Source organism: Tachypleus tridentatus, chromosome 2 (genome assembly GCF_004210375.1).
Source record: "Tachypleus tridentatus isolate NWPU-2018 chromosome 2, ASM421037v1, whole genome shotgun sequence".
In the NCBI taxonomy this organism is placed as follows: Eukaryota; Metazoa; Arthropoda; class Merostomata; order Xiphosura; family Limulidae; genus Tachypleus; species Tachypleus tridentatus.
The window spans coordinates 144,691,958-144,709,273 of record NC_134826.1 but is presented as its reverse complement, the minus strand read 5'-3'; the positions used below and the strand labels follow the sequence as shown (position 1 = coordinate 144,709,273).

General features: G+C 32.8%; 1 protein-coding gene across 5 annotated transcripts in view; it reads right to left on the bottom strand.

Annotated features, from left to right (window-relative positions):
* Nucleotides 1–4,855: 4,855 nt before the first annotated feature.
* Nucleotides 4,856–17,316, bottom strand: part of LOC143245291 (uncharacterized) — a 46,654-nt gene continuing 34,193 nt past the window's right edge. For all 5 annotated transcript variants that reach the window (XM_076491470.1, XM_076491466.1, XM_076491469.1 and 2 more), the window contains exons 6-11: nt 16,752–16,853; nt 15,715–15,741; nt 9,213–9,269; nt 8,896–8,929; nt 6,263–6,384; nt 4,856–6,056 (exon numbers count right to left, since the gene is read on the bottom strand). In XM_076491470.1, coding sequence (XP_076347585.1) covers nt 5,274–6,056; nt 6,263–6,384; nt 8,896–8,929; nt 9,213–9,269; nt 15,715–15,741; nt 16,752–16,853 — 1,125 coding nt within the window. In that variant the 3' untranslated portion in view covers nt 4,856–5,273. The remainder of the gene's footprint in view (nt 6,057–6,262; nt 6,385–8,895; nt 8,930–9,212; nt 9,270–15,714; nt 15,742–16,751; nt 16,854–17,316) is intronic.

Sequence of the window (17,316 nt, the reverse complement as noted above, 5' to 3'; positions counted from 1 at the left end):
AAGCATCATTTCTGTCTCGGACACACACCAAACAGTTGTCATTCGTAGAATAAATTAAGAGTGAAAGAAATAACCCAATAATGGGATGAATAAGAAGGCTGGTGCGAAACTGTTGCAATATTACGTACGCAAAAATATTGTAAAACAATCTTCAGAGAAACCTTATTTTACTTCTCGGCAGCTTTCGAATTTAAAGCAAGCGATTTCGGTACGGCCCAACATGGCCAAGTGGTCATGGCACTCGACTCGTAACCTGAGAGTAGCGGGTTCGAATCCTCGTTGCACCAAACATGCTCCCCTTTCATTCGTAGAGGCGTTATAATGTGACGGTCTATCCCACTATTCACTGGTAAAAAGAGTAGCTGAAGAGTTGGCAGTGGGTGGTGATGACCAACTGCCTTCCCTCTAGTCTTACACTGTTAAATTAGGGACGGCTAGCACAGTTAGCCCTCAAGTAGCTTTGTGCGAAATTAAAAAAACAACAAACAAACAAACAAAACAATAAATTGCTAAATTAGGGATGGTTAACTTAGTTAGCTCTTGTATAGCTTTGCGCAAAATAAAAAAAAACAAGCAAATCAGTACGGCTATTAACCTTAGAAAAATATTATAAATGCATGTTAGAAAACTACGCGATTTCACAATATAAAATATTGTGATTTTTTTACAACGTATGAATGCACAGTTGTTTCTTTTTAAGAATGTTTTCTACATGTATTACATCTTTTTAGCACAACGAATTGCCATAATTAAGTCTGGGATTCAAAACTTTTCTTTCAATGTAAACACTAATTCTGATACATTTTTCTCTCTCTTTGAAAATGGCTATCTTCTGCAGTTCTATTTTTCTAGGCTGTCGTGAAGTTCGTTGAAAGCTAAAATCGTATTTGTTCGTTTCTGTGGTATTTTGATATATACACGTATCTTTAAAATCTGTATGCTTTATGTTATTGCTGAAGTATAAACTCCGAGCAGCACAGCGGTGTGTCTGCGGACAGACAACTCTAGAAACTGTGTTTCGATACCCGTAGTTAGCAGAGCATATATAGCCCATTGTGTAGTTTTGTGATTAACTACAAAAAACAAACAGAGATATGCCTTTCATGCTCACTGAGAGGGCGGGAAGGCCGAGTATGTGTATCCGGGGCTCACTAGTCACCAGGTGGCCAATGAGAACAACAAACATTAACCATGTCTTCAATCATTCATTCTCTTCCAGATCCCATGTTGGCTCTCCTTAGTCATGGTGCACTATTACACACAATACAGCTCACTGCTAGCTTTAGATTTCGCCTTACCCAATTAATGAAAATTATAAGTTAAAGGTCTTTTTTTTTTTAAAAGGAGACGGATGAAAGTGGTCTTATTGAAATAAGTTATTTTTATGTGGAAGAGTTGTTGTTGTTTTGAATTAAGCACAAAGCTGCACAATGGGCTATCTGTGCTCTGCCCACCATGGGTATCGAAACCCCGATTTTAGAGTTGTAAGTCCGCAGACATACCGCTGAGCCACTGGGGGACATTTGGAAGAGACCGAAGTAAGATTGCTTTGTTACTCGAATATTTGTTACCACAGGCTTCATACTCGTTTCTCAGAATGAATTAACTAGAAATTTATACATTAAAAAAAAACCCAAGACGTAGTAACGTTAAAAGTTAATTAATTTAAATTTTAGGATGTTGGACGATTTAGGTTAAGTTATTAAATAGGAAATTTTCATGTAAAGTCAGTTTTATTTTTACTCGGCAAACATTAAGACAACACACTCAAAAATTAAAAAAACACCAGAATTACAGAAAGTCGACCTTATCAAAACATGTGTATATGATCTTTATGTCTATAAACAATGTGTTTTTTTTCCCACCACAATGGACACTGAGTAATATTACATTTCTTTAAGGTCTGACAAAGGAGAACGAAATAACATTAGAAGGATATTTTACTGGATATTGTTTTTAGAACGAGAGCTGGATACCACTATTAATAAAAAGAAGAATAAGAGTGAAAAACTTTGTTTTTTGTCAGTAGCTAAATTCTTTAGAACACGATGAATACTGATGTATCTCAATGACCACGTGGTAAGCTGCAGGATTTGCAATACTCAAATTTAGGATTTCATCCTCGTGGTTTTTGTGCCAAAACAAACAACAACAATAACTCGTGTGACCATTCGAAGTTATTTAGATGGAAAAACACCTCGCTTCCTTTTAAATCAATTATCTAGAGGATATCCCATTAAACACTGCCGCGTTACTTGAACGTTTTGGCACTTTATCTTGATAAAATAAATAAGCCAATAACATTGGCCAGCATGGTTTCAAAAAACATTTTTTTGTTTTCCAACAAACCTGTCACAATTTCTTATATTGCACCTTTATTGTTTGATGAGAATTTCAATGTGGATGGAGTTGACTCCAGGAACCAATGAAACATTAGCATCTGAACGTATTTATTCTACAGGGTGGCCCGTAAGTCTCTACCCATCCATTTATTAAAAACGTTATAATACTAATGATGAGTTGAAGGCAGCTGTTACTGCGGCATTTGGAACAATAACCCCTGTTATGTTGAGGAAGATGTCTCACAGAACATGGCGTCGCATAATAGTATGCGGCGTGAATGAGGGACAGCACACAGATACACGATATATGGATGAGGAGGGACTTACGGGCCACCCGGCATGTGGAACGCGAGATAAATTGAATATTGCTGTTGATTCAACTGTTAACGTAGTGTATGACTTTATAAACTGTTTCTCATAAGAGTGTGTGGTTTCATAACCTCTTTTTAAAGTTATGGTTTCTAGGAATGTAAATAATTACTAGCGTGTTAAAGATCGTTGTTATAAGTTTGGAATCCTATGGTTAAAAATACAATTTCTTCTCCATTCACCGAACAAAAGGAATGAGATGTTAACTGTTAGTTCAATATTACTTCATATAATTTTGAGTATTTAGTTTTATTATAATTAACAATTATCTAGATTTCATAGCTAAGTAGACTGTTTTATTAAGTCTGCCTTAAACAGTTCGTTCTGCATTTACTGTAGTAACTATTGTTGTATACAAGGTTTAATGAAAAACTGAATTTATCGATAAGTTAACTTAAGTGTTACGTTTCTTTACAAACTAAATGTGTTTTTATAATGTAGTGAATTATATTGAAAACAATATACCAGACGCACTGCAAATAATTTAAACTGAAATATTGCGTTTTTTCCCGTTATGTACGAGTTATCACTTCTATAAACGTTTTGATTACTTGTCAACCCGTAAAAAAATAAAAAGGAAGTAAAAGGTATTGTAAGCTAATAACCTTTACAACTAAGGTTAATGTTACGTGTTTTAGCAGTCTTAATGTAATTTAACATTAATTCGCACTTAATCCTAGATTTTAATGCGTTAAGGTAATTTTTTCATACCTACTGACGAGACGTAATGGCTGTACTTTGTTAAAAATCTATTAAATTGAAGGTTATGTTAGAATGTATTCTTTCTACTGAACAAAATGTCTTCGTATAATGACATTTAAAGTTATACGACAAAAGAACAATAGTGTAACACTTTCATTACAAATCTGTGCCCTAGCAAAACAACTTTAAACAGCATGTTTAACTGATATTCGAAGCCTTGTCAAGTTTTTGTTTTGAATACAACTCCAATTTATGTTTTTCTGCGTTCAGTTTATAACATGACATATGTTTTAATAAGACAAAAATTTAGTTAAATAATTTCGCAATTTTATTTTTTTTCAAAAGCACATACCGTTCGTATACTTTTATAGGTTTAAAGTGAAATTCTTCTGATATTTATATTTTAAGACGATATACTAGTAGCAGGATTTATTTCAACTACCTTGTCGTTTTGCTTCTGTTGCTACCGTTTCAAGTAGATTTGAGTACTTTTTAATAAAACAGGTCCACTTCACCCGGCCGAGTACCTCAGTTATTTTGGGTAAAAGTAATTTGCCAAAATATTTTATAGACTATCGGAACATGATCCCGAATGAAAATCTTTGAACTTTAATCTGAAAATTATTTCACGTGAAAATCCTAACTTTCTTTAAAACGACCTTCTGTTTGTGTGAAGTTTCTAGAGATAAGTTAGAATCAAGTTGAGGTCGCAGAAGCGGTAACGTAAACTTATAAATAGGCTTACCAATTCCAAAATCAGATAAATCAGTGTTTTTTTTTTTTGCAAACAAAACGTGACCTGTTTGTAGGTGTTCTTTACAACTCAAATTATTATAGGGATGTTTGATACTATTGAAGTATTTTAATAAAAAAATGAATATTCAAGTTTGTTCTGTGTAACAATTATTTATGCGAACAACACAGGCCTTCTTACATGAATTCTATAACCAAATAACATACATGGTGCTGAGCGGAAATCAGTTTATCAAACAGTATAAATAATGTTAATATTACCGATATATTGTGAAGTAACCTACACTGAAATACTGGTATTCACTGCTACTAAATAACCAATTCAATGCCTAAGCAGTTGAACTACAAATTTTTCTCAAATACGCACGATCCATCTTTAAAACAGAGAAACTGGCAACACCAAACAGTATCCAGTTGTGATTAGCATAAGATATCCAAGAAAATTAAGTACCAAAGACGGATTCTCAACATGTTTTTCCAATACTTACCGCCAGAGCTGTGTAACACATTTCAACGTCACAATGTTATATCAAGTTTCTTGTTGCTCTACATGTAAATGCGGCTTTACATTAGGTTAATCTGTTTAGAACCAATGCTCTATACAAGTGGAACACAGTTCAGGTAATGTATCTGTGAATCTACCTCACGAAAATGTAAAAGAATCAAACAGCTAAACTACATTCCATAGATTAGTGACAGACAAACATTTCTTTATTGGCCAAAGAATCTATATCCACACTGACTTATTCAGGTGTCAAAATACCTACCTAAAGCACAGACACAAAGGTTTCTTTTATCATTGTACAGTGCTAAATGAAACACTAGTTACCTTATATTTCTCTTAACCCTTATCCTTAACAGATCGTCTCTTCATTTCACCATAAAATACAGATTATGAGAATTTGACAATAAAAATCAAGTCTTTTTTTTAGTCTCCAGTATTTTGACATTAAATCCCCCTATGTGCAAATAAAATCAAGCAGGCAAAAAAAAAATAAAATAAAAATTAAACAGTAATATTCAATGTTTTTACAGACAGAACAAACTTAGCTACAGTACAAGTATAAAAGTGAAGTTGGAAAGTGTCACTGTTTTCCATGTGATTTCTCAGGAAACCCGTTTTCCTCTTCCGCGTCCTCTGCCTCGACCACGGGCCTTTCCACGGTTTCTAGTAACAGTCGACGGGGAGACGATTTCCTTGCTGGTATCGGCATCGTCTCCATCTTCTTCATCATCCTCTTCTTCAACGGCATCCTGTGTATTTTCACTTTTAGTGACCTTTCCTCCTTTATCCTTGGTACCAACCTGAGCAGAAATTGGTTCCACGTTCTCGTTTGTGTCCGATGCCAGATGTGGCTCGGGTTGTTTGTCATCTTCATTCTCCTGGGTTGGTGGTGGCTGAAGGTCTACCTCAACACCAGCTGGTTCGAGGGTCGTATTCAATTCTGAAGTAATGGGTTCTTCAGTTTCTTCTTGATTCTCTTCTTTCAAAGGTGAAGGTTTCTTGTCTTCTTCATCTTCATTCTGCTTCTCATCCTTTGAAGTAACTAGTTTTTCTTCACCTTCCTCATCACCTTTGTCTTTTTCTTCTTCTGTTACGGTTTTCTCAGTGTCTTTTTCTACCTGGATTACACCCTCTTCAGCAGCATTTAACTCATTCTGTTCCTCTGACGTCTCTTGGCATTCTTCGGTCTTTTCATCATTTCCTACATCCATTTTATTCTCACTGGTAGTCGATTCTTTCTGTTCTTTGGTCTCATCGTCCACTTTTTCCTTTACGTTCAACTCTGACTCCATTTCAGTATCTTCTTCGGTCTTCTGTTTTGTTTCTTCTGCTGCCTTCTTAGCCTCTTCCACAGCCTTTCTTTTTTCAATAGCTTCTTGAATTTTCTGCAACAAAAGATTACTACTGTCAAAACTCAGGATTCACGAAACAAGTTTAAACTGTTACAAGTTTAATAAAACCTACTTCTGAGTGAAACAAAATTAGATGTTAACTGGAACCGTTATTTGAACTACATTAGTGAAGTGTGTTTTATATAATCATTTTTTCCATACATTACAGTACTGTAACTACAGAACTCATTAGCACTTACTTCATAATTTTTGCAATGTTCTTCAGTTTTACAATGGGCATTAGCTGCAGAAATTGAGTCTTTGAAAAACTTATGACATATCTTGCAGAAGAAACCCTTCACTTTCACAACGTAGTTTCGGCCTGAAATACAATAAAAGAGACAAGTGTTTCTTCTCCTTAACTTGGTAATGTCTAATCTCTTCAGGCCAATGATATGAATTTAAGCATCTAAAAGTTTAGCAGAAACACTACTAAATACAAACACTTGGTGCAAACAAACACTTAATGTTGAAAGAATATACACAGGAATTTGCCCAAAATTTTGGACAAAAACTGCCTTAAAAACACACTTATTCTTAAAAAAATATCCCAAACTTTCCTTTTCAATAGTTAAGACTACCTAAACAATGATAAGAAAAACACGTGATTTCACAACTTTAGACAAAATCAAAATTTGACCATTTGTTAATATTATTAATATTACTGTTTCACATGCCTACAGTAAAACTGGTTGGGTAGTTTGCAACAAAACCTAGACAAACATACTATATGAAGAATCGCAAATGTCACTGAATTTTTCACTGAAAGTAGATTTATGTGGTTATAAATGCACAACAGATATTTTCACAAGCTGCCGCCTTTGTCCTTAATTATTTACAGAGATTTTGTATAAGCATCCATTAAGACATGAAACTGTATTTAAAGCAACGTTTTATTTAAAAGGGCTACTTTTCTATCCCTAAGACCTTACACATTTGATGGAGGTTGTATCGTATTCAAGAAATGCGTCTGTCCATTGTCACGCATTAACAAAGAAGATAACAAAATTAAAAAATACAAATAGGTATCATGCAAAAAATAAATGGACAAGGTGAGGGATCTACTGTTGAGTTTCCACAAGCTACAAATCACTGCTGTAACTCCAATATTATATTATTACTAGTGATATCTACTTCAGTGTGGGACTGCTGAGGAATTCTGCAAAAAACTTTAGTTTTAAACTTATTTTTAATTGTGTTGTGAAAAATACACAATTCACTTCAACAAAAAAAACAGTTCATGTTTTACCAGCTTGTTGGTTGGACAGTGCCAAGTGAAAGGTTTAGAATTTTGCATATACATATTGTTAAAGTTTGCTGTCCCTACATGCATTTCTAATAACTACATTTCAGCAAATTCTCAACAATAAGCAAGAACTATAGTAGACTATCCCCACCCAGGCAACAGTGGTAATTCTAAATTCTAAATCGTGAGTGTATTGAGTATTTATTACCACTGCATATAGAACATTTCATATCACTAGTTATTTTTAAATAGTTGGTGCTAAGTTGAAAATAACTGTCAACTTACTACTTTACATGCATTATTTCTGTCACCTGTTTCTAGCAATCTGTTGACGAACAAACGCAAGTGTCATGTAGACCAAACAAGGTAAGCAAAATAACAGAGTCTGTCTACATTGCATTAATCTCTGATATATTATCTCAGGAATAACATTATTTCATTATGATAAGATTACTCTGTTGCTGCTCGTCTGTTGTTATATTACTACACCGATAGAAGCCGATTATTAAATCTGATATACAGTCTTTGCCACACAACTAGTCATCATCTTGAAGTTATACACAAACATTTATTAAAATATTTAACAAGGTAATCTGTAGGTAAAATACTGAGCAATTCTGAAAATGCATTTAACTTTGACACTTTGAATTTCACAAGTTCTTTTAATGAATGGACATCCTTACTAACTTTGATACCAGTAAAACTAATTCTGTCAAAAGTTTGCTTAATTAATTTCTAGCATATTTTAACATTTAAAAAAAACAACAATTATTTAAGCTAGATTTTCAATATTAAGTTTCCATAAAAACACCCCACTTAAAAAGGTACAAAGATCTCTGATGGTACACAAGTGCTACAACTGTTGCACGTTACAAATGATTAATAAACAGTGCAAACATACTGGTATATGCTGGTAGCAATTGTGCTGTATGCTAACATGATGAAGGTATATTTAAGTTGTATAAGAGCTCAAGGTAGGAAAAGATAAACATTAAAACATGCAATGCATTACAATAGATTATGTTCACGCTACAAACGTATGCACGTGAAAAGAACCAAAATTTTCGATGTTACTGAAAAATACTCCAATGATTACATACAGCTACCAGGTTTTAGCTAGCTGCACCGTGAAATTTTGGTTATTCACCTACACCCTGAAACAAAGAGTAGGAAGCACATTCCAATATTTTTATATTGTTTATAGAACCAGTTTATAACAATTGCAAGCTAAAAAAATTTGTTTGAAACTATTTCAAATTAAAGTAAATACAGTGTTCCTAATATTTAAAACATAAATGTGGTACATAATTTCACACTATATTGGCTTTGGACAACAGCAGACAATCAAAAGGTTTCTTTTCAGGAGTGGGGGTTAACTCTAACAAAACCTTAAGGTGAATTAAAACAGCTTTAATAAAACTTGTAACTTTATATATTTTCAGCACGTTTTAAACAAGTGTTCAATTTTTAAATTTTTGTTGGATATATTTTTTTTGATAGTATATTACAAAACTTTGGGATCCTATTCAACTAACTACCTACAATGCTTATAAGTTCATTTACAACAAACTTATTAAAAGTACTTACCAACAAGCTGAGTGCCTTCATCTCCATCAGTTTTCTAGAACAAAGAGCAAGTATCAATAACTTAGTATAATTTATTCAAAGTTTCAAAATTACTACCACAAGAAAGCCTAAAACTTACAATATTCAGTAATAACCCTTCTGACTGAAATATATACCAAATGTCTTCTCACTCAAATACACAATATTAAGTTATCAACAGATAATGGTTGCCCTAAGTCCTCTACATTGAGTAAATAATCATTCTCAGCCATGAAAACTTTGTATGAAGACATGTATATTTCAACCCCTCAAGAGACCCACCACAAAACTAATCTTACCTCTTCCTCTTTGTCCTCTGAATCACTTGCAGAAAACTCATCATCATTGGTATCTTTCTGAAAGAAAAACAAACTATTATGATGGTAGTCTGACAGATTGTCAAGGCAGAGTATTCATGATGAAACTTTGTAGAATGGACGGCAACTGCCTGTTGTGGAGACAAGTGCAGAGAGTGACGTTTTGAAAGTTTGAAGACAGAAGACTTTCGAAACGTTGTCCTCTACACTTGTGTCTCCACAACAGGCAACTGCCGTCCATTCTACAAAGTTTCATTATTATGATGGTAATCAATTACTTTCATCACCAATTACACTAACTGCATAGCACAAAAACATTTAAATAGTCAAATTTTATACTTTCTCATGTCAAATATACATGATTTTTCACATTTCATCTAGCCATAACATCTACAAACACTATTTTGATACTAAAACTGTGACAACACAACAAATTTAACATTTTAAAATTTTCCAAATGATTTTCTGTTAACTCTAAGTGATTGTTGTTTTACAATGCTACACAATAGGTACTGTCTACTTTGGAGAGTTGAGCTCATGTTTTAGTATCTGAGTTTATGATTTACTACTGACTCACTAGGGAACACTAAAAAAAAAACCTTCACAAGGTTAAGACAAAAATCAGAACTACATAAACTGTAACTTCTATATATACAACACATAAATTGAAATTTTCTTCCAAGAAACGAATTTTTACACAATAACTTAAAACAAATAATCACATGAATGAACAAGTTACAGATCCAAGTTATCATTTCTTATTTTGTTTGGTCAGAAATATACACTTATTTAAAACCTGTTCGTAGATGGACTGGATGAGCTGCTTAAATACAAACAGATGTACAAAAAAAATATAAATGAAGGTGATGTATATTTCTTAATAAAACGTAAATTTGAAAATATTTTCTGTTTAATGCAAGACCTAACTCCTAAAAATTAGCTTTTAAAGTCTTAAAGTACCTTACTATAAAAGTCAAAATTAATTCAAGCAGACACTAAACTAGTAAAAAAAATTAATTTTCCTAAATTTATTTAAAATATTAGTGTTAGCACTTGTAACTGATTTCCTATGTATTAATATTAACGTTTCAGTTTTTTATATACTTAGAAATATAAGAAACTTGTACTATTAAATGTGCATTGTAAAGGTCCTGTCTTTTCAATAAATTGGTAGATTTTAGTCCGAGAAACAACAATGTACTATATATGTATGAAAGTATCAGGTCACGCCACAAGTAATAAGACAATTTATAAGACAGAAAGTGCATCATCAGTTCTATCTTTGTAGAAGGCTTTAATGACATGTGTAAAAATGTTCAGACACATAAAAGAAACTAACCAAACACCATTTTCTCAGATCATTAATCAAATAAACCTTTATGAAGATGGATGTCTCTGAGGAGCAAATTAGTCATGCTTTATGAGTTTTAAAAAAGCAGCAGTGCAGTAGAAACTAAACGAAACAATCAAGGTGTTTATGGTGCAGAGTCTCAATGAAAGAAATTGTCGAAGGTGGTTTCAGAAGTTCAGATCAGGTGACTACAGCTTAAGTGATGCACCATGTTCAGGTCATCCTGTTCAGTTTAATGATGACTTGCTTTGGTTGGACTTGATGAAGATTGTGTTGTAACAGTTGAGAAACTAGCACAGCTTGGAAAGGTGTCAAAACTTGGAAAATGGGCCCACCATGATTTGACCAAAGTCAGTCTTAGAGCAAGAGTAGACATTTGTACTTCTCTGGAATTTTGTGAACGTAACACCTTTTTTGGACAGGATAGTGACTGGAGATGAAAAATGGATATTTTATAAAAATGTTAAGCACTGCAGACAATGGCTCAGTGCAGGTAAACTGGCTAAAGCACAGCCAAAAATGGACCTCCACTCTAGAAAAGTCTTGTTAAGTGTTTGGTGGGATATTGTTGGTGTGATCCACTTTGAGTTGCTGCTGCTCAATGTAACAATTACATCAGACTTCCATTGTCAACAGTTAGATCACCTGAATGTTGCACTGAAGGAAAAGAGGCCTGCTTTGATCAACCATGAAGGTGTTGTGTTACACCAGGGTAATGCAAGGCCCCATACAGCAAGGATCACATCTGTAAAGACTGAAGAGATAGACTGGGATAAACTTCCACATCCTCTTTATTCTCCAGACCATGTCCCATCTGATTATCATCTGTTCCAAAGTTTGCAGAACTATCTTGATGGAAAAGAGCTTGGAACACATGAAGATGTCAAAACTACCCTCTCTACATTGTTTTCCTCCAAACCCCAAGAACTTTATAGAAGTGACATTCAGAAGTTTGTGAATCATTAGCAGGAAGTAATAATAATAATGGAACATACATTATTGATTAAATAACATTAAAAGACTTTGAAATCCTTTCTCTTTTCTGAACCTAAAATTGGACATTACTTAAGGGATGGCCTGACACTAGACAATGCCAGTACTGTTGCCAAATGAAATTTAGAACCTCCACTAATGTTTATGAACCAATACACCAGAAGACAGTAAACGTTATTCAGGTTTGCTATAATTGGTATACTACAAACCTTGAAAGTTATAACTGTTAAAGTTTAAGCAATTGGGAACTCCAAATATTTGACTAGGAACATTTATATATTTCAAACATTACAATCTGTTTAACTACAGCAGATTAACACTGAATGTTAGTATTTTTACAAAGATATAACTTCAGTGGTGAAGAATTCACACATGATCAGAAAATTCTACCAATATTTTCTCAGAATTAATTTGCTCATTGTGAATACTCAATAAGGTAAAGTTCCAGACTGACCAGAAGACTCAGTATTATTTGTAAGTTTTCAAAACTTTTGCATATAAAATCATTATTTATAACAAATATTATGAACTGTTTCTATGTTGAAATATATCTGTATTATGATATTTGTGTATGTCATGTATTTAAATTACAATTTAACTCAGTGTCAGGCTATTTAAAATCATAAAATGTAACAATAAATTAAAGACTCATCCAAAATAAATTATGATACATGGCACTTCACACATCTTTGCTTTATATTATAATTGTGTATGCTACTGATATCAGAACATTAGCAATAATACAGAGGCCTACTACAATCACCTAATATCTTTCTTTGTTGAACAATATATTGCAATAAAAAGGTTATAATATCACTAACCCAATGTAAACAGTAGTTATTAATAATAAATAAATAATTAGTTATTTTAATGAAAATTACCTTCTTTAAAAATTATGTACAACATTTACAAAAAAAAACAAAACCCACAGATTTCTAACCCCATGTTAGGGTAGAGTACAACATAAGACTATAGTTTCAACTTAGAAACAACCATTCTTGTAGACAGAGAAAAACAGTTTAAGTAATCACTTCAACAACAAACAAATATACACAGGAACCATTAAAATTAATACTAAACATCAATTATTTGAACACATACAATCAAGAAAGGCTTCTGATGTAATACAAATATACTTACAAAAAAACAATCCATTTATTGCAGAAAGGATTTTCTATAGCAAAACAATTACGAGAAAACTCCAGCTTTCAATTTATACATTTACGATTATAGCTTTAGAAGCTTAGAAATATTGTATGATCTATAGCAAAACGTTTCAAGTAAAAAAAATAACCAGCCTTTAAATGAAGACAATAATTAATACCACCAAAATTCAGTGTTCAAACCATTTCAAGTAGAAATAAAAAAAACAAGCCACAATTTTTTTTTTAAACAGTTTAAACCTGCAAGACACAAACAATCCTCTATGTACATCCAATCTGTACAAAAAAACTGATTGGGCAGTTAAATATTAACATATCTTTAGGATTCTAACCAATTATGTTTGACAAACAAGTTCTCTGGTATCAGTAGTTTACTGTAAAATCTAAACTGTAGTGTGATAAGCTTTATCTATGCAAGTTGTTTTCTATTACCTCACCTAAAACAAATGTTAACTAGTGGGGTACACAGTAGAGCACACTTTCCACCATCATTTACAGCTCTAAGAAAAAAAAACTAATTACATGTAACTTCATAGCTACCAAGGATAGACCATCATTGGCAGAACAATGAAGAATAATTTTCTACAAGTTTTACTTCAATCTGATCACTTTTTACTGATTTATGGAACAAAAAATAGTGTTTGTTTTGAATTTCGCATAAAGCTACTCGAGCGCCATCTGCACTAGCCATCCCTAATTTAGCAGCGTAAGGCGAGAGGGAAGGCAACTAGTCATCACCACCCACTGCCAACTTTTGGGATACTCTTACCAACAAATAGTGGAATTGACAGTCACATTATAACGCCCCCACAGCTGAAAGGGCAAGCATGTTTGATGTGATGGGAATTCAAACGAGTTGAGCACCTTAACTACCTGGTCATGACAGGTCCAAAAAATAGCGAAAAAATCAATCTTCATGTTAACAGGTAGAAATTTTTTTCACCACCTTGACACTCCAAAAAACTAATTTTTAAACTGGGTTACACTCCAAATGTATATTAGCTTTTCTCTAAATCCATTGAGCTGTTTTTGAGAAATATTTCAGACAAACACACAGATGAGAATGTAAACTCTATCCATCTTCCATGACAAATGCTATTCTAAATCGAACCATTCGTGTAACTTAATCTTCGAGTAATCTGAGGGAAGGTTAGATACAATTTTGTAAAGCTAATTTGTTATCATACAATACATCATGCATCAGGATGTGATGAGTTGAATATATTTTTGTAACAATTAAGTACAAAAATACTTCAATTTTTATTATTTTTTGCATTACCCTGGCAAAAAAATGAGAACTTCTAGAAAAGCGTTTTGCTTATCACCCACATTTACAAAATAAGACATAACTGGAAAATGTGCACGATGTATTTCATGAGATAAAATACTGTTACTGCAAAAATGTTAAAGATGAAAAACACTGAAACTTACATTTATATCAGAAGAATTTAATTTATGTGAAATCTTTTATTCTTCTTTGTCTTTCACTTCAATGAACAATAAAATATAGTTTTGCAAAATGCAATAAAAATTTAAGGCTGGATAAACACATTTGCTGTAAAGCACAAAGCAACACAATGAACTACCTTGTGCTGTCATAAACAAGTTAGATAGTAAAGTTTAAACCTCAGCTTCAATAATAAAACCTGTAATGTACACAAGGGTTTGCTTTCAGATGTGTTTATGTCAAAATGCAGTGACTGATAAACAAACTAAAATCTACATCACTAAAACGTAACCAAGTCAATAATGAAAGACTTCCTACGTCTGAAAGAAAAGAAACTTACATTTTAGTGATCAGTGATGTCGAGAAATATGTGTAAAAACAGCTCGTTTGGGTTGAGAAAACATTTTATGTAGAGGAGCAAACGTTTCGACCTTCTTCGGTCATCGTCAGGTTCACAAAGAAAGAGGTAACTGACCGAAAGCTGACCACATGTTTAAAAGGGGTTGTGTAACTAAGTGTTGGAATGTAGAGGGTGGTGTTAGATGTTTGAATATATAATTTTATCTTATTTATTTTATTATTTTTAATATAGGTATAAAGATGTTCCTTTGTATTGGTTTATTTTGGGTTTAAGTTGTTGTATAAGTAAGGCTTCTTTAATTTTGCATTTGTTTATGTTTGTGTTGCATTTTAATTATTTTTAAATGAGCTTTGAATAAGAAAATGCAACTAGCAGCTGTAATCTTCCAATTGTTAAAGAATCAAACTGGCAAAATGGAAAGTAATACGACAAGAGATACTGTTCTTTTAATTTAAACTACTAGTGTACTGAAGTCCCAGTTACAAGTTAACAATCAGTTACAATGAAAAGAATTAAAAAATAAAAAACTTAAAATTAAGTTGTTGGCAATAAAATCACTGCCAACATTAACAAGTTCCAGGTTTGTCTGATAATACACAGTTTTTCTTTATCTTGAAACATTTTCTGATATCCCACCAACCTGATAATTATAAGACATACTAGCTTGAATTTAATTGTAAAGCATAGATAAAAATGATTGTCACAAAATCAGATATCAGACAATTACCAACAATGTCACTGTTATATTACTGTAGCCCAGTTTTGTTCACACAGCACCAACAGCTTCATTTATTTTCCATGTACATTAATTCAAATGGATCAAAGACAGAATAACTGTCAGAAAATACATAACTTTATTAATACAAGGAAAATTTTCAATATAATGTCACCATTCGGTGTTTTTTGCTTTTACTATAAACTAAAACACAAACACAGTAAAAACTGTTCACACACCACATAACAGGTTTTAGTTTCTAAGTGGTCATACGAGGTACAAAATGTACAGATGCTCAAGGAAAGTTTTTTTTTGCAGCATTTTCTCCTGAATTAAATTCAGAATTTGTATTTAATTAGTTTGAAACTGTTTTCAAATTTACCATCAGAAATTTGACTTCTCATAATTAAAGCTGTTAACAAACTATGCCACAAACCTACAGTAAGTTACATACCTCATCGTTCCAGTTTCCATCTTCACTCTATAAAGAAAAACACAAAACTAACTAACAGACTACGACATCTGTATCTAAATAGTAATATCAGTATTTTATCTCAGATATTAAACGGTTCCAGTTACACTTTCAAAGCCAATTAATGGACTTTCGATGGCCACAAATATCAGGGAACATTATGCAATGTTTGTTCATACTGATGAATTGTGCTACAAACACCAAATCTATAACAGTACTTGAAGCTAGGAGCTAAGCCTTTATGAGTTCTACAGATAAGGCATACTCTATCTTTAAAGCTGGTATCATCCACCCATTTTTATAACCACATTTCTACTATAGATTTATGTACTGTTTAGATGAGTTTATTGATTTAGATCTGATCTAAACTTCCTTAACATAACCTTGTGAAATATTATATTTAGCTCCAAAAATACTATTAAGAAAAATACATCTTTATAACAAACATGTAAGAAAAAATAATTCAATTAATGCCACTCGTTAATGGAATTTTTATTTCCAGTCAGCTCTAATGTCAAGTTAATATTCATATTAGCAATATAGGCCGTTTCACTTACACCAACCTTGTATTCACCACATAACCATACAATAAATTTTAATAACAAATGAATCTTCATGAAATGTGATAAACAACACAAGCCTTTGGGGTAGAAAGAAAGAAACATTAAAGTGTTTTTACTAAAGATAAATATATGGATACAGGGTGCAACTCAAAACTGACCAGTCTGTGTGCAAGTTGATTTGCATGTCAGACCAAAATATCTTTACGGTATAGTTTTATTTGTACAAATACCTTCTACAGAAATGAAAAAGTATAATTACCTGAAACTTGCAAACACTTATTAACACTGTCTATTTTCCTGCACAGAAGAAATTTTGCCTAGCAACTACCAAACATTAATGTTTAAGTTCACAATAATGCAGCTATGTTCAGACAAAAATAGCACATGTCAACATCTCTCCTGAACAATAACACAAGGTAATTAGATAAACAAGGCCAGAATGTTGAGATACAATACCTTTTTGTGTTTAGCAGTCTTCTGATGTTGCTGAAGCTCTGCCTGGCTGTTGAACGACTTTCTGCACAGCCTGCACTTCGGATACTTCCTGTCACGGTTTTTCTATGTCACAAAAACACAACCTTTAATGTACTATATGAACTAACTACAGTGTGTGTGTGGTAGTTACACAGAAAATTTTAATTTTCTCTTGCTTTTTAGCATGTACAAACTTATCCATTTATCTGAATGTCACCTTATGCATACAATATGCTAAACAGTCAAGTCATAGGCACTACAAGTTCAGAAATAATTGTCCATACTTTAGATCTGCAAACCAGAAGGAATGGCACCCAATCAGCAGCACTCAACTGTCTGAAATCACGACTAATCTTATTAACAATAACAAGATAGAACTGGTATTCAAATAATTCACCTAGAGATAAAAGTGCAAAACAGGTTTGGTTACACTATATGTCAAACCAAAGACCCTCAAATTCCCAGCTTAGTCAATAGGAAATACTCAGCTTTCAAGACGCATACACGTATATAACCTACTGGTGGAAATACAAAGTATCACAGCAAC